The following is a 15,794-nucleotide window of genomic DNA, read 5'->3' as shown; positions in this document are numbered from 1 at the left end:
AAAGGCTGGAGAAGATAGAATCTGATTGGTGGTGTAGGGGATGCAAATGATTGCAAATGTTCATATCCAAAAAGTATAATGTGCCCCACCCAAATAGCACAGTGGTCTCTATGTTTGGCCATAGTCAGCCCTGAAATAGAAGCAAGCAGATTGAGGTGATGTTGACAACTCCCCATTCAAGCTAATACTAATGAAGAGCAGGCAGGAGAGAGGATTCTGCGCTTCACCTCAACTCCCACACTGTGAGCCTGGTGAGGAGAAGCAAACTGGTTTAGTTCAAAAAATCAGCATTTAGATTCGTTTATTGACTTCTCAAACACACATCTCAGATCACATTCAAACCCTGCAGAGCGTTATTCAAATATTTACACAGAAACAACTAATTAGTGAGGAGCCGCAGTCTGCACAGACCAACAATCTGATTACCACTATTAATTTCACAAGAGAGCAACAATGAATCCACTTGCTTCTGCAGCTTCCCAGCCCCTTCCCAACACATCTCAATTTCTGCTCAGCATTCACAGAGCTTCTTGCTCCCGTGGCAACGGCCTCGACGTTCACTGCCTTCGTGTTCTACGTTCCAATTTCCATCACGTGCACCTCACCTTCTATTAGTCAGTCACAAAGCAGAGAAGCTCCAATCAGAAAGCTAGTGGAAGCATTAATGTTAAAAGGGAAGAACACCTTAGAAGCAAACACGAGGAAATCTGCAGATGCTGGAAATTCAAGCAACACGCACAAAATGCTGGTGGAACACAGCAGGCCGGGCAGCATTTATAGGAAGAAGCACAGTCGACGTTTCGGGTCGAGACCCTTCGTCAGGACTAACTGAAAGGAAAGATATTAAGAGATTTGGCAGTAGGAGGGGGAGGGGGAAATCCGAAATGATAGGAGAAGACCGGACGGGGAGGGGTGAAGCTAAGAGCTGGAAAGGTGATTGGCAAAAGGGATACAGAGCTGGAGAAAGGAAAGGATCATGGGACGGGAGGCCTACGGAGAAAGAACAGGGGAGGGGAGCACCAGAAGGAGATGGAGAACAGGCAGAGTGATGGGCAGAGAGAGAGAGAGAGAATGCTTTGAAGCTAATAATATACACAGCCATATTCCGGTCACTGTTACAAATGAGGCAAGAATAAAAGGGAAGCCGCATTTCTTCACAAATTTACAGTAATCCAGTAACTATATGGAGTTCTGGTTAGACAGTAACAGCTGCCATCCTTACGGGAGGGTCATATCCATAGAAAGCATGCAATTTGCCTCATTCTTCTAAATGGATGGAATGTGAGGTGGAGCATTTTCCCACTGTGGTGCTGTAATCCAGGTGGTTTGCGACCCTACTCCAGTGTGTTCATAGGGAGGACAGCACTAAGCTGTTGCCTTTTGGGAGGAGGTGTCTGTTTACACACAGAGGGTGCATGGCAGTATCTCGACAGATGGAATTCCCTTGTTGCCATTTGCATCACTCAATCCTCAATACATACAAACAGAAAAAAGAATTGAGCAATCATCATACATGATGTTTCAGGAGCTTACTGCATACAGGTGTGTTTCTGCTAATCTATATCAGGATAACTTCTTTAAAAAGTAATTCGGCAGCTGAATAAACAACCAGCGCCAGGGCTGGAGCATGTTTTCTTTGCATTATGGATTTGGTTTCCGAGTGATTTGCTACTCACTGGAGGAGCAGGAGGCTTCCTTCACGAAGCAAAGAGGTTGTGAACAATGTGCAAAGACATTACAAGCTAATTACAGAGTGCAGTATGGAATGATTTGGAATTCATCAACCTTTCAACCTAATCTTCATGACACAAGTCAGTGGAAATTCAATTCCACAACCCAGGCCTCGATGTGGAGTGTGAAACAGCAGTATGGCTAACGCTCTGGTTCCCTGCTTGCTCTTTCATTGCTGACAAGACAGTAACCAACTCAATTTCAGCACTCCTCTCTCCTCCTTGAACCTTACCCCTCTGAATGTACTGCCCTCCTCTCTCCACACCAATCCCAACCTTACCATCAAACTCACAGACAACGGCAGTGCTGTTGTATTGTGGTAGAATGACCACTACCTTGCTGAGGACAGGCGGGAAGACACCTCCTCTTACTTAGCACTTGAAAAGGACGGCTCTCCAGAAAATTGTCTCCGACACCATCTCTGGAGGACTCCCATCCATTGCCACCAAACTCATAGTTGCCTTGCTCTGTACTGCTTGTTTCTTTCTGCTTCCCAAGATCTACAACCCCGACTGTTCGGGTAGGCCCAATGTCCCACTGAACTAGTGTCTGCAAACCTCTCCTCCATTTTATCCCCCTTGATTCAGTCCCTTCCCACCTAGATCCGTGACACTTCACACGCTCCCGATCCCATCGACAACTTTCAATTCCCTGGCCCTCAACTCTTCATTTTCACCATGGATGTCCAGTCCCAATACACTTCTATTCCCCATTGAGAAGGCTTTAAGCTCTCTGCTTCTTTCTCAACAACAGACTCTATGGATTCCCCTCCACCATCACTATCCTCCATCTGAGAACTTGTCCTCACCCTCAACAACTTTTCTTTTGGCTCCTCCCACTTTGCACTGGGGTACCAAAGACAACTTGGAACAAGGATTGAAACAAGACTTGTTGAAGCAAGCCAGGATCCGTGCTTTGGAAAATAGGTCAGCATCGTTAAAGCAAGGTCTCTATGATACTCTTTATTGAATCATATGCTAGAAACCACCGGTCATAAATCATAATATTTTAATCCGATACTGCGCACATTGGTAATGCCGTTACATAAACAAAGTAAGACGTATCTGGAGACTGGAGTAGGGGAAATCACAATACAATAAGTGCCAAGTCAAACCTGGTTCTCCAGGGCAGACAAACCTAAAATTGTGTTATATTCGCTATCAATAGCGGGTCCATATGAATTTCCTAAGCATATTTTAATGCCAGCAGCAAAACATTGAAAAGGGGCTTAAATACTGACAGATAAACTAAACCAAAGCCAAGCACAATACATTTTAAATGGGCAGTCACCACTGAAATCCATTCAAAAATGTAACGTTAATCACAAGGTAAAATTTATAAAATATCTGAACAATATCAATGGCACTTTGTAGACCAAAATCTTCTAGTAACAGAAATGACTACATTTTTAGCTGTCAGCTTTAAATGACAATTTATTCATAAGCATCTGCAGAAAAATCAATGAAGTAAATAAGGATGCAATTATTTCTGTAGCCGTGTTTGATACAGGATCAAACACTTTAAACAATACAGAAATTTAAATTTCATTTTGATTTTTTAAGTTAAAAGAATCTCGATATTAACATTGAGCTTTTACTGCAGGAGTTTTGCATTAAGTGCTTAAATGGGCTGAATATTTGTTGATACTTTTTGCTGGCAAACTTTCAACTGAGAATTAATTTAAACTGTTGGCACAAAACACCAGCGTTACCAATAATAAACCAGAGTTTCCCACATATAGGTCCAGTGTGTTCAATTCTTCCAGACAAGGGACTGTCACACGCAAGTTCAATAGCATTCAATTTAGATAGCACCACTGGAAGCCAATGAGCCATGGGCATACTTGTAACACATCTTTCTAGAACAAAGAACATAGAAAGCCTACAGCACAATACAGGCCCATCAGCCCACAATGCTGTGTCGAACATGCATTTACTTTAGCAATTGCCTAGGGCTACCCATAACCCTCTATTTTTCTAAGTTCCATGTACCTGTCCAAGAGTCTCTTAAAAGACCCTATTGTATCCGCCTCCACCACTGTCGCCACAGCCTATTCCACGCACTCACCATTCTGTGTAAAAAGCTTACCCCTGATATCTCCTCTGACAGCCCTCCACCCTATCCACAACACCTTTGTGTCATCAGCAGATTTACCAACCCATCCCTCCACTTCCTCATCCAGATCATTAATCTGATTTCAGATTTCAGCTTTTCCTTACAGAGGGCAGAGCTTATGAGGGTTAATGACACCGAACGGTGACTCATTTGCTTGCATCTTCAGAAACAGCTCCATTTACATCTTTAATATCTCTATTTTTCCCTTTCAGGGTTTTTTTGAAGACCCTGACCTGGAGTCACACGCTGACTACGGCTCATTGTGGGAATGGGACCCGCTCTCAGGGTTTCACAACTGGCCGTTGTTCGACACGCCCAAGGGCTCGGCCTAAGAGTTCTGCTCACCTTCAGAGGATCGAGTTTTCACGGCTTTGGAGATGGGGGAATCCGAGGTTGGTGTCCGAGCAGAAGACCAGTGTGTCGTGGGAGATGGAAGATCTAAAGCTCTGTGCCCGGAGACCCGAGATCTTTGGGCACAGAGCTCAGGAAAAGCAATGCAACAGACTCTTAACATTGTAAACCAGTGAGCTGCTTGTTATGTCTCTCCTCGCGCTGTGAAACGGAGACATCTCTTTCTCCCTTATTAGGAAAGGAGAGAGCCTGTGGTATGTCGAATGCCGGGTGAACAACATAGTCTTTGGGGTAACTGCAAGTCTGTGTCTTTGTTATTGCTTGCTCACGCTTGAGGGCTCGGTGGCCGGTGCCGATGCTTTATTTTGCCAGTGGGGGGAGGAGGGATCATTGCTTGCTGCTGCTTATGCGCAGGAGGGAGGGGAGCTGGGGGGGGTTTTGGGCTTCTAACATTTAACTGTTGTTCATTCTTTGCGGGCACTCCTCTGTTTTTGTGGATGGTTGAGAAGGAAAAGCATTTCGGGATATATATAGTACACATTTCTCTGACCTTAAGTATATGTTTGAAACCTTTGAAGCATTGACTGTTAGTGGTTGACTATCAATCAGCAGGAAAAAAAAAGTTCAAAAAGCAAAAAAAAATTGTAGATACAGGAATTCTGGGGGACGGGGAACAAACACTAGAAACACAAGTGGAGTATCAGATAACGTCCATGGAGAGTCATACAGATCTACAGGATGGTCTCCCAATCTCCACCTTATTTCAGACAACCCCTGTATTCTTTCCTCCCCTTACCATAATCTGCAAATGAAGATATATAATTTAGACTTTTCTTTGTTCTGACTGAAGACAGTCAACCCAAGATCGTAATTTATTTCTCTCTCCACAGATTTTGCCTGACCTGCTGAAAATCTCCAGCATCTAAATTCCATTTCATATTTGGGGCATCTGCAGATTTGCTTCCCTTTCAAGACTGTTATTACCCAATTCAAAACCCCTAGGAATAATATCAGACCACCACCATCTCTGATTATCCTCAAGGCCTCTGAAATACACCACCTGTTAATACAATCTGCCAACTTTCATCATGATATACTGACCTCATTTGAGCTCAGTTAGCTTGCAATGGTTGCAATAGATTAATGATAAATCAAAGTCTTAACCACAAAATGTGGCAAACAAAGCTTTGTTTACATGACAGTGGCCTGAAGCTGTTCTTAAAATTGAAAGTCCGTAAAATCATAAGGTATAGGAGCAGAATTAGGCCATCTGGCCCACTGAGTCTGCTCCACCACTCCATCAAGGCTGACCCAATTTTCCTCTCAGCCCCAATCTCCTGCCTTCTCCCCATATCCTTTCAAACCCTGATCAACTGAGAATCTGTCAACCTCTCCCTCCTTAAGGAGATGTTGCCTCCTTAAGGAGGGAGAAAACAGAGAACTATCATCCTGTCAGCCTAACATCAGTAGTGGGGAAGATGCTAGAGTCCATTATTAAAGATGAAATAGTGGCATATCTAGATAGCAGTGATAGAATTGGGCTGAGCCAGCATGGATTTACAAAGGGCAAATCATGCTTGACTAATCTATTGGAGTTTCTCGAGGATGTAACCAGGAAGTTAGACAAGGGAGATCCAGTAGATGTAGTGTACCTCGATTTTCAGAAGACATTTGATAAGGTGCCACATAGGAGATTGGTGGGTAAAATCAGAGCTCATGGCATTGGGGGGAAGATATTGACATGGATAGAAAAATGGTTGGCAGATAGAAAGCAAAGGGTAGCAGTGAATGGGTGTTTCTCGGAATGGCAGGTGGTGACTAGTGGGGTGCCACAGGGCTCAGTATTGGGACCACAGTTGTTTACGATTTACATCAACGATTTAGATGAAGGCATTGAGAATAACATCAGCAAGTTTGCTGATGATACTAAGCTGGGTGGCGGTGTGACATGTGATGAGGATGTTAGGAGAATTCAGGGTGACTTGGATAGGCTGGGAGAGTGGGCAGATACTTGGCAGATGACGTTTAATGTGAATAAGTGTGAGGTTATCCACTTTGGGAGTAAGAACAGGAAGGCAGATTATTATCTGAACGGTGTAGAGTTAGGTAAGGGAGAAATACAAAGAGATCTAGGAGTCCTTGTTCATCAGTCACTGAAGGTGAATGAGCAAGTGCAGCAGGCAGCGAAGAAGGTTAATAGAATGTTGGCCTTTATTACAAAGGGAATTGAGTACAAGAGCAAGGAAATCCTTTTGCATTTGTACAGGGCCCTGGTGAGACCACACCTGGAGTATTGTGTACAGCTTTGGTCTCCAGGGTTAAGGAAGGACATCCTGGCTGTAGAGGAAGTGCAGCGTAGATTCACAAGGTTAATTCCTGGGATGTCCGGACTGTCTTACGCAGAGAGGTTAGAGAGACTGGTCTTGTACACGCTGGAATTAAGGAGATTGAGAGGGGATCTGATTACAACATTTAAGATTATTAAGGGATTGGACAAGATAGAGGCAGGAAATATGTTCCAGATGCTGGGAGAGTCCAGTACCAGAGGGCATGGTTTAAGAATAAGGGGTAGGTCATTTAGGACAGAGTTAAGGAAAAACTTCTTCTCCCAGAGAGTTGTGGGGGTGTGGAGTGCACTGCCTCGGAAGGCAGTGGAGGCCAATTCTCTGGATGCTTTCAAGAAGGAGCTAGATAGGTATTTTATGGATAGGGGAATCAAGGGATATGGGGACAAGGCAGGAACCGGGTATTGATAGTAGATGATCAGCCATGATCTCAGAATGGCGGTGCAGGCTCGAAGGGTCAAATGGTCTACTTCTGCACCTATTGTCTATTGTCTATAAATAAACTAAGACTTGGCTTCCACAGCTGCCTACGGCAAAGAGTTTCACAAATTCACCACACTCTGGCTAAAGAAATTCCTTCTCATCTCTAAAACAGTTAGTACTAAAATCCAGCAATAGTGGCAAATCATTAAACCTCTCTTCAAATCTTTCAGGAAAAATAAGTTTCAAAACTCTGGCAGATTTGATCAAGTTTCAAAGTTCAAGTATATTTATAATCAAAGGATATATGCATTATACAACCTTGAGATTTGTCTCCTAATAGGCAGCTACGAAACAAAGAAACCCCTAAGACCCCATTAAGAAAATATCCAAAATAAAAAACAAATCATGCAAATAAACACGAGCAACAGTGAGGGGGTGGTGTGCAGGTAAAGATTATTTGTTTTTTGCACAAGTGAACAAAGATCCATCGACTCAGTTGGACGTTCGCCAGCTTGCACAGCCATTATAAAAAGAATTCCCTGCTCATTCTGGGAATGGCCTCCCCAACCTCTATATTACAACAGTGCCTGAACTTCGAAAGAACATCAGTGAACGGACAGACACTAGAACATCCTAAAATCAAAAGCAACAGGCAAATATAAATCGTAAAGAGTCACTCTCTAAAACAGGAGACAGACCACAACAGCTAGGTAAATAAGCCACAGCTCATGCCCCAAAACTCAATATTTAGTCTTCATCCAAAGAATCATACAGAATCTGATGAGGATAAAAGTTCAGAACTTTAAACTGTTGGTCTTCTGAGGGTGGTCCTGAGGACAGAGGGCAATTCACATCCACTCCAGCTCTGCAAGAGTGATTTCCACAGACAGTTGTTAGGAACTGCATTGGTGAGACAGGAGGCACTTAACAGGGAGGTGTGGCTGGGAGGAGTACCCCTTCTATTGTTCACATTGGACCTCTGTGTGCTCTCAACTTCTGGGCTTTAGGTTCAGAGGAGCCTTGGATCAGTTGAGCAGTCCTGGATCTGGAATGCCCAGGAGTTGGTGAGAAGCTTATATTTGCTCAAGGAGGTTCAGCACATTCTTGACTTTGTTCCTCTGGCACAACTTTGGTCAGTTTTGGGTGCCTCTTGTTTAGCCTACAAATAACAAAGCCCATCCAAAAGAGCCAATGGAGGGCTACCTGGTTTTGACACCGGAGGTACAGTATGTTCTATCCACTTCTGAAATCCAGTGGAACGGGGGCCAGCAGAAGCATTCATTTTATTTGTAGGACTGCCATGCTAATGGGAGCCTCAGCATCCATTGCCCTAAATTTAGCACTACCAAATCAGGACAAATTACCTTGCTTGCAATGTTTCAGAAAACTATTATTGGAACAGCAATTAGACTCAGAGTGTCAAGGGACAGAAACAGGCCCGTTGGTCCATCTCATTCACATTGACCAAAATGCCCACTTAAGCTGGCTCCATTTACCTGCATTTAGCCTGTATCCCTCTAAAACATTCCTGACCATATACTTATCTAAATGTCATTATTGTACTGTGATCAATTGTATTCTCTGGCAGCTCGTTCTATTTGTGCCCTGTTCTCCGCATGGGGAAGCTGCTCCTCGGGTTATCCCTCCCACTTTACAGCTGTGCCCTCCATTATTTTTGGTTCATTTTCCCTGGAGAAAAAGGACTGTGCGCATTCACCACAAGAGAGGAGGCTGGTAGCTGGAACCTTCCCACGCCTGTGATTCAAGTCCTGTGACTTGGTCCGTGCTGACAGCGTGCTAGGGAGTAAGGTGACCTCGGCTCAAAGCCACAAGCATTTTGCAATTTAACTCCTGCAGTCGTTCTGTTCAATGGGCAGAGAGCTTGGCAGCGACAACCCTGCATACACATGAGCTTTGGAGATCCATTAGCAGAGCAGTAAAAGAGGAAATTAAGTGAAAGTATTGTTGGAAGATGTAAACATCTCCCCACAACTTTCTTATTCTGTACACTTTTTAGTAAGTGAGCAGGCACCACTGGCGAGAACCTCACTACAAGTTCTTAAAATAATCCATCAGCTCCATTCAAGTGAATACTAAACAATTGTAAACTCCACAGCTACTTTCAGGGGATCTGAACGCCAATCCCTGTATCATTAACCCAGCACACTGTGTTACTAAAGTACAAACAGACAACACACAGCATGTCAGGCAGCATCTACGAAAAGAGAAACAGAGTTGATTGCAAAATGCATCAGAAACTGAAATGTTAACACTCTTTCCCTCTCCATAGATGTTGACTAACCAGCTGACCATTCCCACTATTTTCTGTTTACATTCTGGATTTCCAGTATTTGATTTCCCACTGGATTATTAGTTTTACCTGTGCTAATCAACTGGCAGGTGTGCCCAAAGACATTTTCAATCTCTCATTGCCACGGGTGGAAGTTCCCACCTGCTTTAAAGGGGCAACAATCATACCAGTGCCCAAGAAGAGCAGAGTGAGCTGTCTTCATGACTATCTACGTGATGAAATGCTTGGAGAGGTTGGTTTTGGCCAGAATCAACCGCTGGACCTGGTCCCACTGCAAATTGCCTATTGCCACAATAGGTCTACACTGAATGCAATCTCATTGCTTTCCATGCGGCCTTGGATCACCTGGACAATTCCAATACTTATGTCCGGCTGCATTATTGACTACAGCCCAGCGTTTAATACAATCATTCCAACAGATCTAGTTAATGAAGCTCCAAAACCAATGCCTCTGTACCACCCTATGCAACTGGACCCTCAGCTTCTTTACCAGAATATCACAGTGTATGCGGATCAGTGTATCCATCTCACTGATAAACACTGACGTGCCTCAAGGATGTGTGCTTACCCCACTGATCTACTGACTGTACAACCATGACTGTGTGGCTAAGCACAGCCCAAATGCTGCCTATAATATTTGCTGATGACATAACTATTGTTGGCAGAATTTCACATGGTGACAAGAAGGCCCGCAGGAGCGAGATATATCATCTAGTTGAAAAGTGCTGCAACAACCTTGCACTTAATGTCAGTAAGACCAAAGAACCGATCGTGGACTTCAGAAAATGTAAGATGAGGGAACACACACCAGTCCTCATATAGGCATCAAAAGTGGAAAGCGTGAGCAATTTCAAGCTCCTGAGTGTCAACAACTTAAGGATGTATTCTAGGCCAAACATATTGATGCACTTACAAAGAAGGCAGCAACCACGGCAATTTGCCTTTAGGAGTTTGAGGAGATTTGGTATGTCACCAAAGAGACTTTTCAAATTTCTACAGATGTAGCGTGGAGAGGATTCTAGCTGGCTACATCACCGTCGGAAATGGGGTTGGGCGGGGCACTGCATTGACTCGAAATAAGCTGCAGAAAGTTGGAAACTCAGTCACTCCATCATGGGCACTAGCCTCCCCAGCATCCAGGACATCTTCAAAGAGCCTCAAAGAGGAGGCATCCCTCATGAAGGATCCCCATCATCCAGGACACTCCCTCTTCTCAGCAAGAGGCTACATGATTCAGGAACAGCTTCTACCCCTCTGCCATCTGATTTCTGAATGGACACAGAATCCATCAACACGACCTCACTACATTCTTGAACTACTTATATAACTTTTAAATATAATTCACAGTGTTCTTGCAATGCACTGCAGCTGCTTAACAACAAACTTCACATAATATGCCGGTGATATTAATCCTGATTCTGATTCTTATTCCAATTAACAATTTAATCGTCACCGTATCTTACAACAAAGGGAAGTGAACAGTAAGAGGACATTTACAAATAGCTCTCACAAGACATTTGAACAGAATGTTCAATTTGAACCCTTTTGATTACCGTGAAAGAATAAAATTGTTCTGTTTTGTTCCCGTGGGCTAATGCTTAGCTGAGACAGGCATTCGGTATCCCTGCTTGTGTAACAAAGCCAGATCCACAAGCTGTGTTCTTTTGAAACAAATAACGAATGAGGTAAAGTTGGGATTTACTTGGGTTTATATTTCCACTATGTAAGATACTGATTCAGCCACAAAACTAAATAACTGTCAACAAATGACCAAGCCTAATTGCAAATATTTTGAGACAATTCACTACTTTCCCCAAGATTTTCCATCAACATACCACTGTGTAAGTAAACCAAAGGCTTACTTCAAAAGGATAACATTCAGTAGCAAGAAGACAAAGTTCTCCAACTTCAAAAATAATCACTTGGAATCCAGAATGACTTCATCTTTACTTAGTCTATGCTAAGATGCTTACTAAGTAACTAATAAAGATGATAGCACAATTAATAGGAGATTTTTGACCAACCTCCTTGGATTGACATATTAGTACTTTACACCCCACCCCCTCCCCCGGGATATATTGATCATAACCAGTGGACTACCATTACTCCATGGTTGGTCAAGTTATTTGTCTGATTGGCTAAGTTACTGATCTTATAGTTAGTGAACTGGATTAGTTAGACATTAATTCACATCTGGGAAAAAAATAAAGTGACAACAGGAAAAGTGAACATGAAATCACCAGATTGTCAGAAGAACTATCTGGTTCATCAATGACTTTCAGAATTCCCAATTGTTAACAAATCTAATCTATATGTGACTTCAGACATCCAGCAATGAGGTGGAAGTCACTAGCCATTAAATGTCACTAATCAGGCCCCTTCAGTTTCAGGAATTATTGATGAACAACAATTTCTGAGCTTCTTACCAAGACCCACATTATGTGACTACCATCCAGGCAAAGTTCTCTTGGTGATGATGCCATTGGTTCAACAACCTTTGGACCCACACCACCAGATTCAGGAACAGTTATAACCCTTCAACCTTCAGGCTCCTGAACCAGCATGAATAACTTCATTCACCTCAACACAGATTCCCCAACCAATGGACTTTCTTTCCAAGAACTCTACCACGCATGATGTGAGTATCGTTTGTCTGTTTATTTATTTATGTAGTATTTGCACAGCTTGTCTTCTTTTGTTCATAGGTTGTTTGTCAGTCTTTGCTTTTAGTTTTTCATTGATTCTAATGCATTTCTTGTCCTACTGTGAATGCCCGCAGGAAAATTAATCTCAGGGTACTATATGGTGACATATATACAAAATCCGATACTAAATTTACTTTGCACTTTAAACTTAACAATAGATGAGTTGGACTATGGTGGCTGTTTCCCAGCTGTACTACTCCATGGCCCTATATTAAAAAGAGCAAAATCAAAACGCCATTATTTTTCTCCAGCCCAAAGCATTTACACAAATGTGAAATGAACAAAGAAAAGTGTTCCACATGGTTGTGTTCTCAAAATAGCAAAGCACCAGCATGATGTGAGAGGAATCTAGAGTTCTGAACGTGGTAGAGATCAAGTGCTGGGGGATATAATTCTAAAAGCACTGCCATTTTTCCCCACTGTGATAGGTCTCCTCATCAGCGCTCAGATTGGACTTCTTTCCAAGTGCTCAGCCTACACCCTTTCTTCCTCTAGGTTTCAATGTTGCCAAGAAGGCACTGAAGAAGAAATTCATCTTCATTCACAGGGACTCAACACACACGAGAAGCTGGCTGCTAGCTTCACTCACCTCAGCCCCTGCCGTCAATAGGCAAGAACATGGAGGAGGTCCGACAACCAGAGGCTCATACCTGTACCGATCTGGTAACAATTAAGGTGGGTGGTTACTCCCCCAGTCAGTCCAACAGACAAGGCAGCCTTGAAATTCACCCATGTAGGTCACTCCAAGAGCATTGTCTAGCAGCACCTTGTTCTCAAAATTGCAAAGCTCCATCATGACGTGAGAGGAATCGAAAGTTTTGAAAGTGGTAGAGATCAAGTGCTGGGGGAATAATTCTAAAGGACCTGTCATGTTAGGTTGGTACTTTCCATTGTCCTTGTCCAGTTGTCTTTACACTCTTTGGGATCTTGGCATTATTGGAAACTCACCATTTACAGTCCATCCCTTGAAATGACTGGCTTGCAAAGAAGTCAACCAAAATGATGAATCAGTAGTACATATCGGACGGGCTGTGTAATAGCAGCAGATTTCCTTCTCTGAAGGACAGAGGTGAAACTGAGGCTTTCTGATGACTTTGATTATCCAACGGCTTCAAAGCTATCATTGCTATTGCAAGATTTTTCTTGATATAAAAATTTTATTACGGGATTTGAAGTCAGTGACATAAAATAGTTTTCCAGACTTCCATACACCAGTCCAGTAAATGCAACCTCCAAGCCCTACAGGCATCAATTGAATGGACTTCAGGAGCAGACCACAGTACTCCACAAGTTACATTCAACATTACTGACCAGGTTGAGCTTCTATGGAGATTCCACAATCCACCAGGCTGAGGCAAACGCATTCCACATATTCAATCAAGAACACTAGAAGCCATACTGTCCCCAAACAAGATATTTCGGACACAGCTACAGAAAATAATGTGGCATGTTCAATCACAGATTGCACCATGCTGTTGTGCAAAAGGACTTGGAAGTACTTGCTCCCTTCTCACAACTGCATTCAGGTAAGTGGTACAAAACCCTTGGGTCTCACACCACCAGGTTCAGGAACAGTTATTCCTTATAACCATTTGGCTCCTGAATCAGCACGCATAACTTTACTCTCTTCAACTCAATCTACAGACTCATTCCCAAGGCTTTTTTTTTTACAACTTATCTTCTCCAGATTTTTTTTATTTGCAGAAATCGTCTTCTTTTGCACATTGGTTGTTTGTCAGTCTTTGTTTATATGTGTTTTTTTCTCATAAATTCTATTTTATTTCTTTATTTTCTAGCAGGTGCCTGCAAGAAAATGAATCTCAAGGTGGTATATAGTAACATGCATGGTAAATTTTACTTCAAATTTTTGCAGGAATTGCAAAAAGTTCTTTTGTAATAAAACAGGTTATCAAGACAGCAATTAGAATGTTCCCCTTCATTGTGACAGAGACTGAATTTAAGAGCTGGGAGGTTATGCTACAAATGGACAAGGTACTGGTGAGGCTACAAATGGTCAAGGTACTGATTAAGTTACACGTGAGGTACTACGTGCCATTTTAGTTTCCTTACTTGAGGAAAGATATACTGGCTTTGGAGATGGTTCACTAGGTTGACATTTGAGAGGAGGGGATTTAGACTACAAAGGGAAACTGAATAACTGGGATGATACACCCTGAAATTCAGAAGAGATAATCTAATAGAAACATATAAAATTATGAAAGGAATAGATAAGATAGATGCAGGAAAGTTGCTTCCACCGGTAATTGAGATTAGAATTAGGAGTCATAACATCAAGAATCGGGAGTTTAGATTTAGGACTGAGAAGAAGAGGAACTGCCTTTCCCAGAGAGCAGTGAATCTGTGAAATTTTCTGCCTAGGGAAGCAGTAGGGGCTACCTCATTAGATATATTTAATTCACAGTTAGATAAATGTTTTTGCATTGCAGGGGAATTAAGGATTATGGTAAAAGGCAGGTAGGTGGAGCCGAGTCCACAGCCAGATCAGCCATGATCTTATTGAATACCAGATCAGGCTCAGCAGGCCAAGAGGTCTCCTCCTGCACCTATTTCTTACTTATTTTGTTTCTATTTTTAATTAGAGATACAGCAAAATAACAAGCCCTTCTGACCCAATGAGCACTGCCACCCAATTACACCCATGTGACCAATTAACCTACTAACCCACACGGCTTTGGAATGTGGGAGGAAACCAAAGCACCGGGATGAAACCTACATGGTCATGGGGAGAATGTACAAACTCCTTACACACAATGATTGGAATTGAACCCAGGTCGCTGGCACTGTATTACCATCACACTAACTGCAGTACCGTGCCACCCCCAAGGATTTTCTATTCCAATTTACTTTCCTAAGCTGCTGCAGACCACAAATTCTGGTCTTCACTTTGTAATTAAGAATCGCCCTAAACTTCATCTGCACACGTTCTCCCAGTTAAGCAGCACACAAGCAGGTGACCCAGTTCGGTTCTTGTTCAGAAAAGTAAACCTGCTCTGCTGCAACACCAGGCAGTTAATACAAGGGCACGCAGCAAGTGCTTTCAGAAAGACTTTAGTCGGGAAGTTTCTCTGTGCAGTTAGTAAGTTTAAACTTGCAGCAGGATTCACTGTAGGTAGGCTAAGCAAGTTCAAAGTGGATTACCGCAGCGGTCCCGGATCACAAGGTTCCTTCCTTCCTTCAGATGAATCGTCAGGAGGTACGAGGGAATACGGAATGATGACAGATCACCACTTTTCCTTTCATATTGCTCTGAGACCTGAACAGACACAAAAAAACATCAGTGCATCCCCCACTAGCCAGCATTTGCTTATGAGCTAACTGTGCCAAGTTTCAAAGCCTGTGGGCAGGATTAAAAGCCTGGCTCTAGAAATTTCAATAAGAGCACAGCAGGAGTTCAAAGGCTACCACTGCAATACAGTAATAATGTTTTATCTGCAGTAAATCCATTTGGTGATTAGGGACACAGCTGACTCTATCCTCAAATCAGACTACACTGTAAATACATCTAAATCCCATTACAAAACACACTTGGCTTGAACTACTGAACAGAAATGTGGGGTGACTGAGAAGCTGGAACAGTTTTAAAACAACTCTCAAATAAACAACATCTGAATGTATTATATAAAGTACCGGGCAACTCATTTAACGACAGGCGCCACAGTAGCTTAGGCAGGTGGTGAATATTGGTAGTTTGGTTAGAAAGCAGCACACAACTAACTGCAGTTTGGTTAGAAAATTGTATCCAATTTCTTTTTTTATCCTTCTATTATAGACCAAGCTTATTCAGCTTGGAAG

At 42.7% G+C, this 15,794-nt stretch overlaps 1 protein-coding gene across 5 annotated transcripts in view; it reads right to left on the bottom strand.

Annotated features, from left to right (window-relative positions):
* Nucleotides 1-15,794, bottom strand: part of LOC140718840 (multiple C2 and transmembrane domain-containing protein 2-like) — a 431,322-nt gene that overhangs the window by 288,309 nt on the left and 127,219 nt on the right. For all 5 annotated transcript variants that reach the window (XM_073033051.1, XM_073033048.1, XM_073033050.1 and 2 more), the window contains one exon: nt 15,141-15,255. In XM_073033051.1, coding sequence (XP_072889152.1) covers nt 15,141-15,255 — 115 coding nt within the window. The remainder of the gene's footprint in view (nt 1-15,140; nt 15,256-15,794) is intronic.

The sequence above is a fragment of the Hemitrygon akajei genome, chromosome 30, assembly GCF_048418815.1.
Source record: "Hemitrygon akajei chromosome 30, sHemAka1.3, whole genome shotgun sequence".
In the NCBI taxonomy this organism is placed as follows: Eukaryota; Metazoa; Chordata; class Chondrichthyes; order Myliobatiformes; family Dasyatidae; genus Hemitrygon; species Hemitrygon akajei.
Note: the sequence above shows the minus strand (reverse complement) of the source record. Positions and strands in the feature narration are given on the sequence as shown.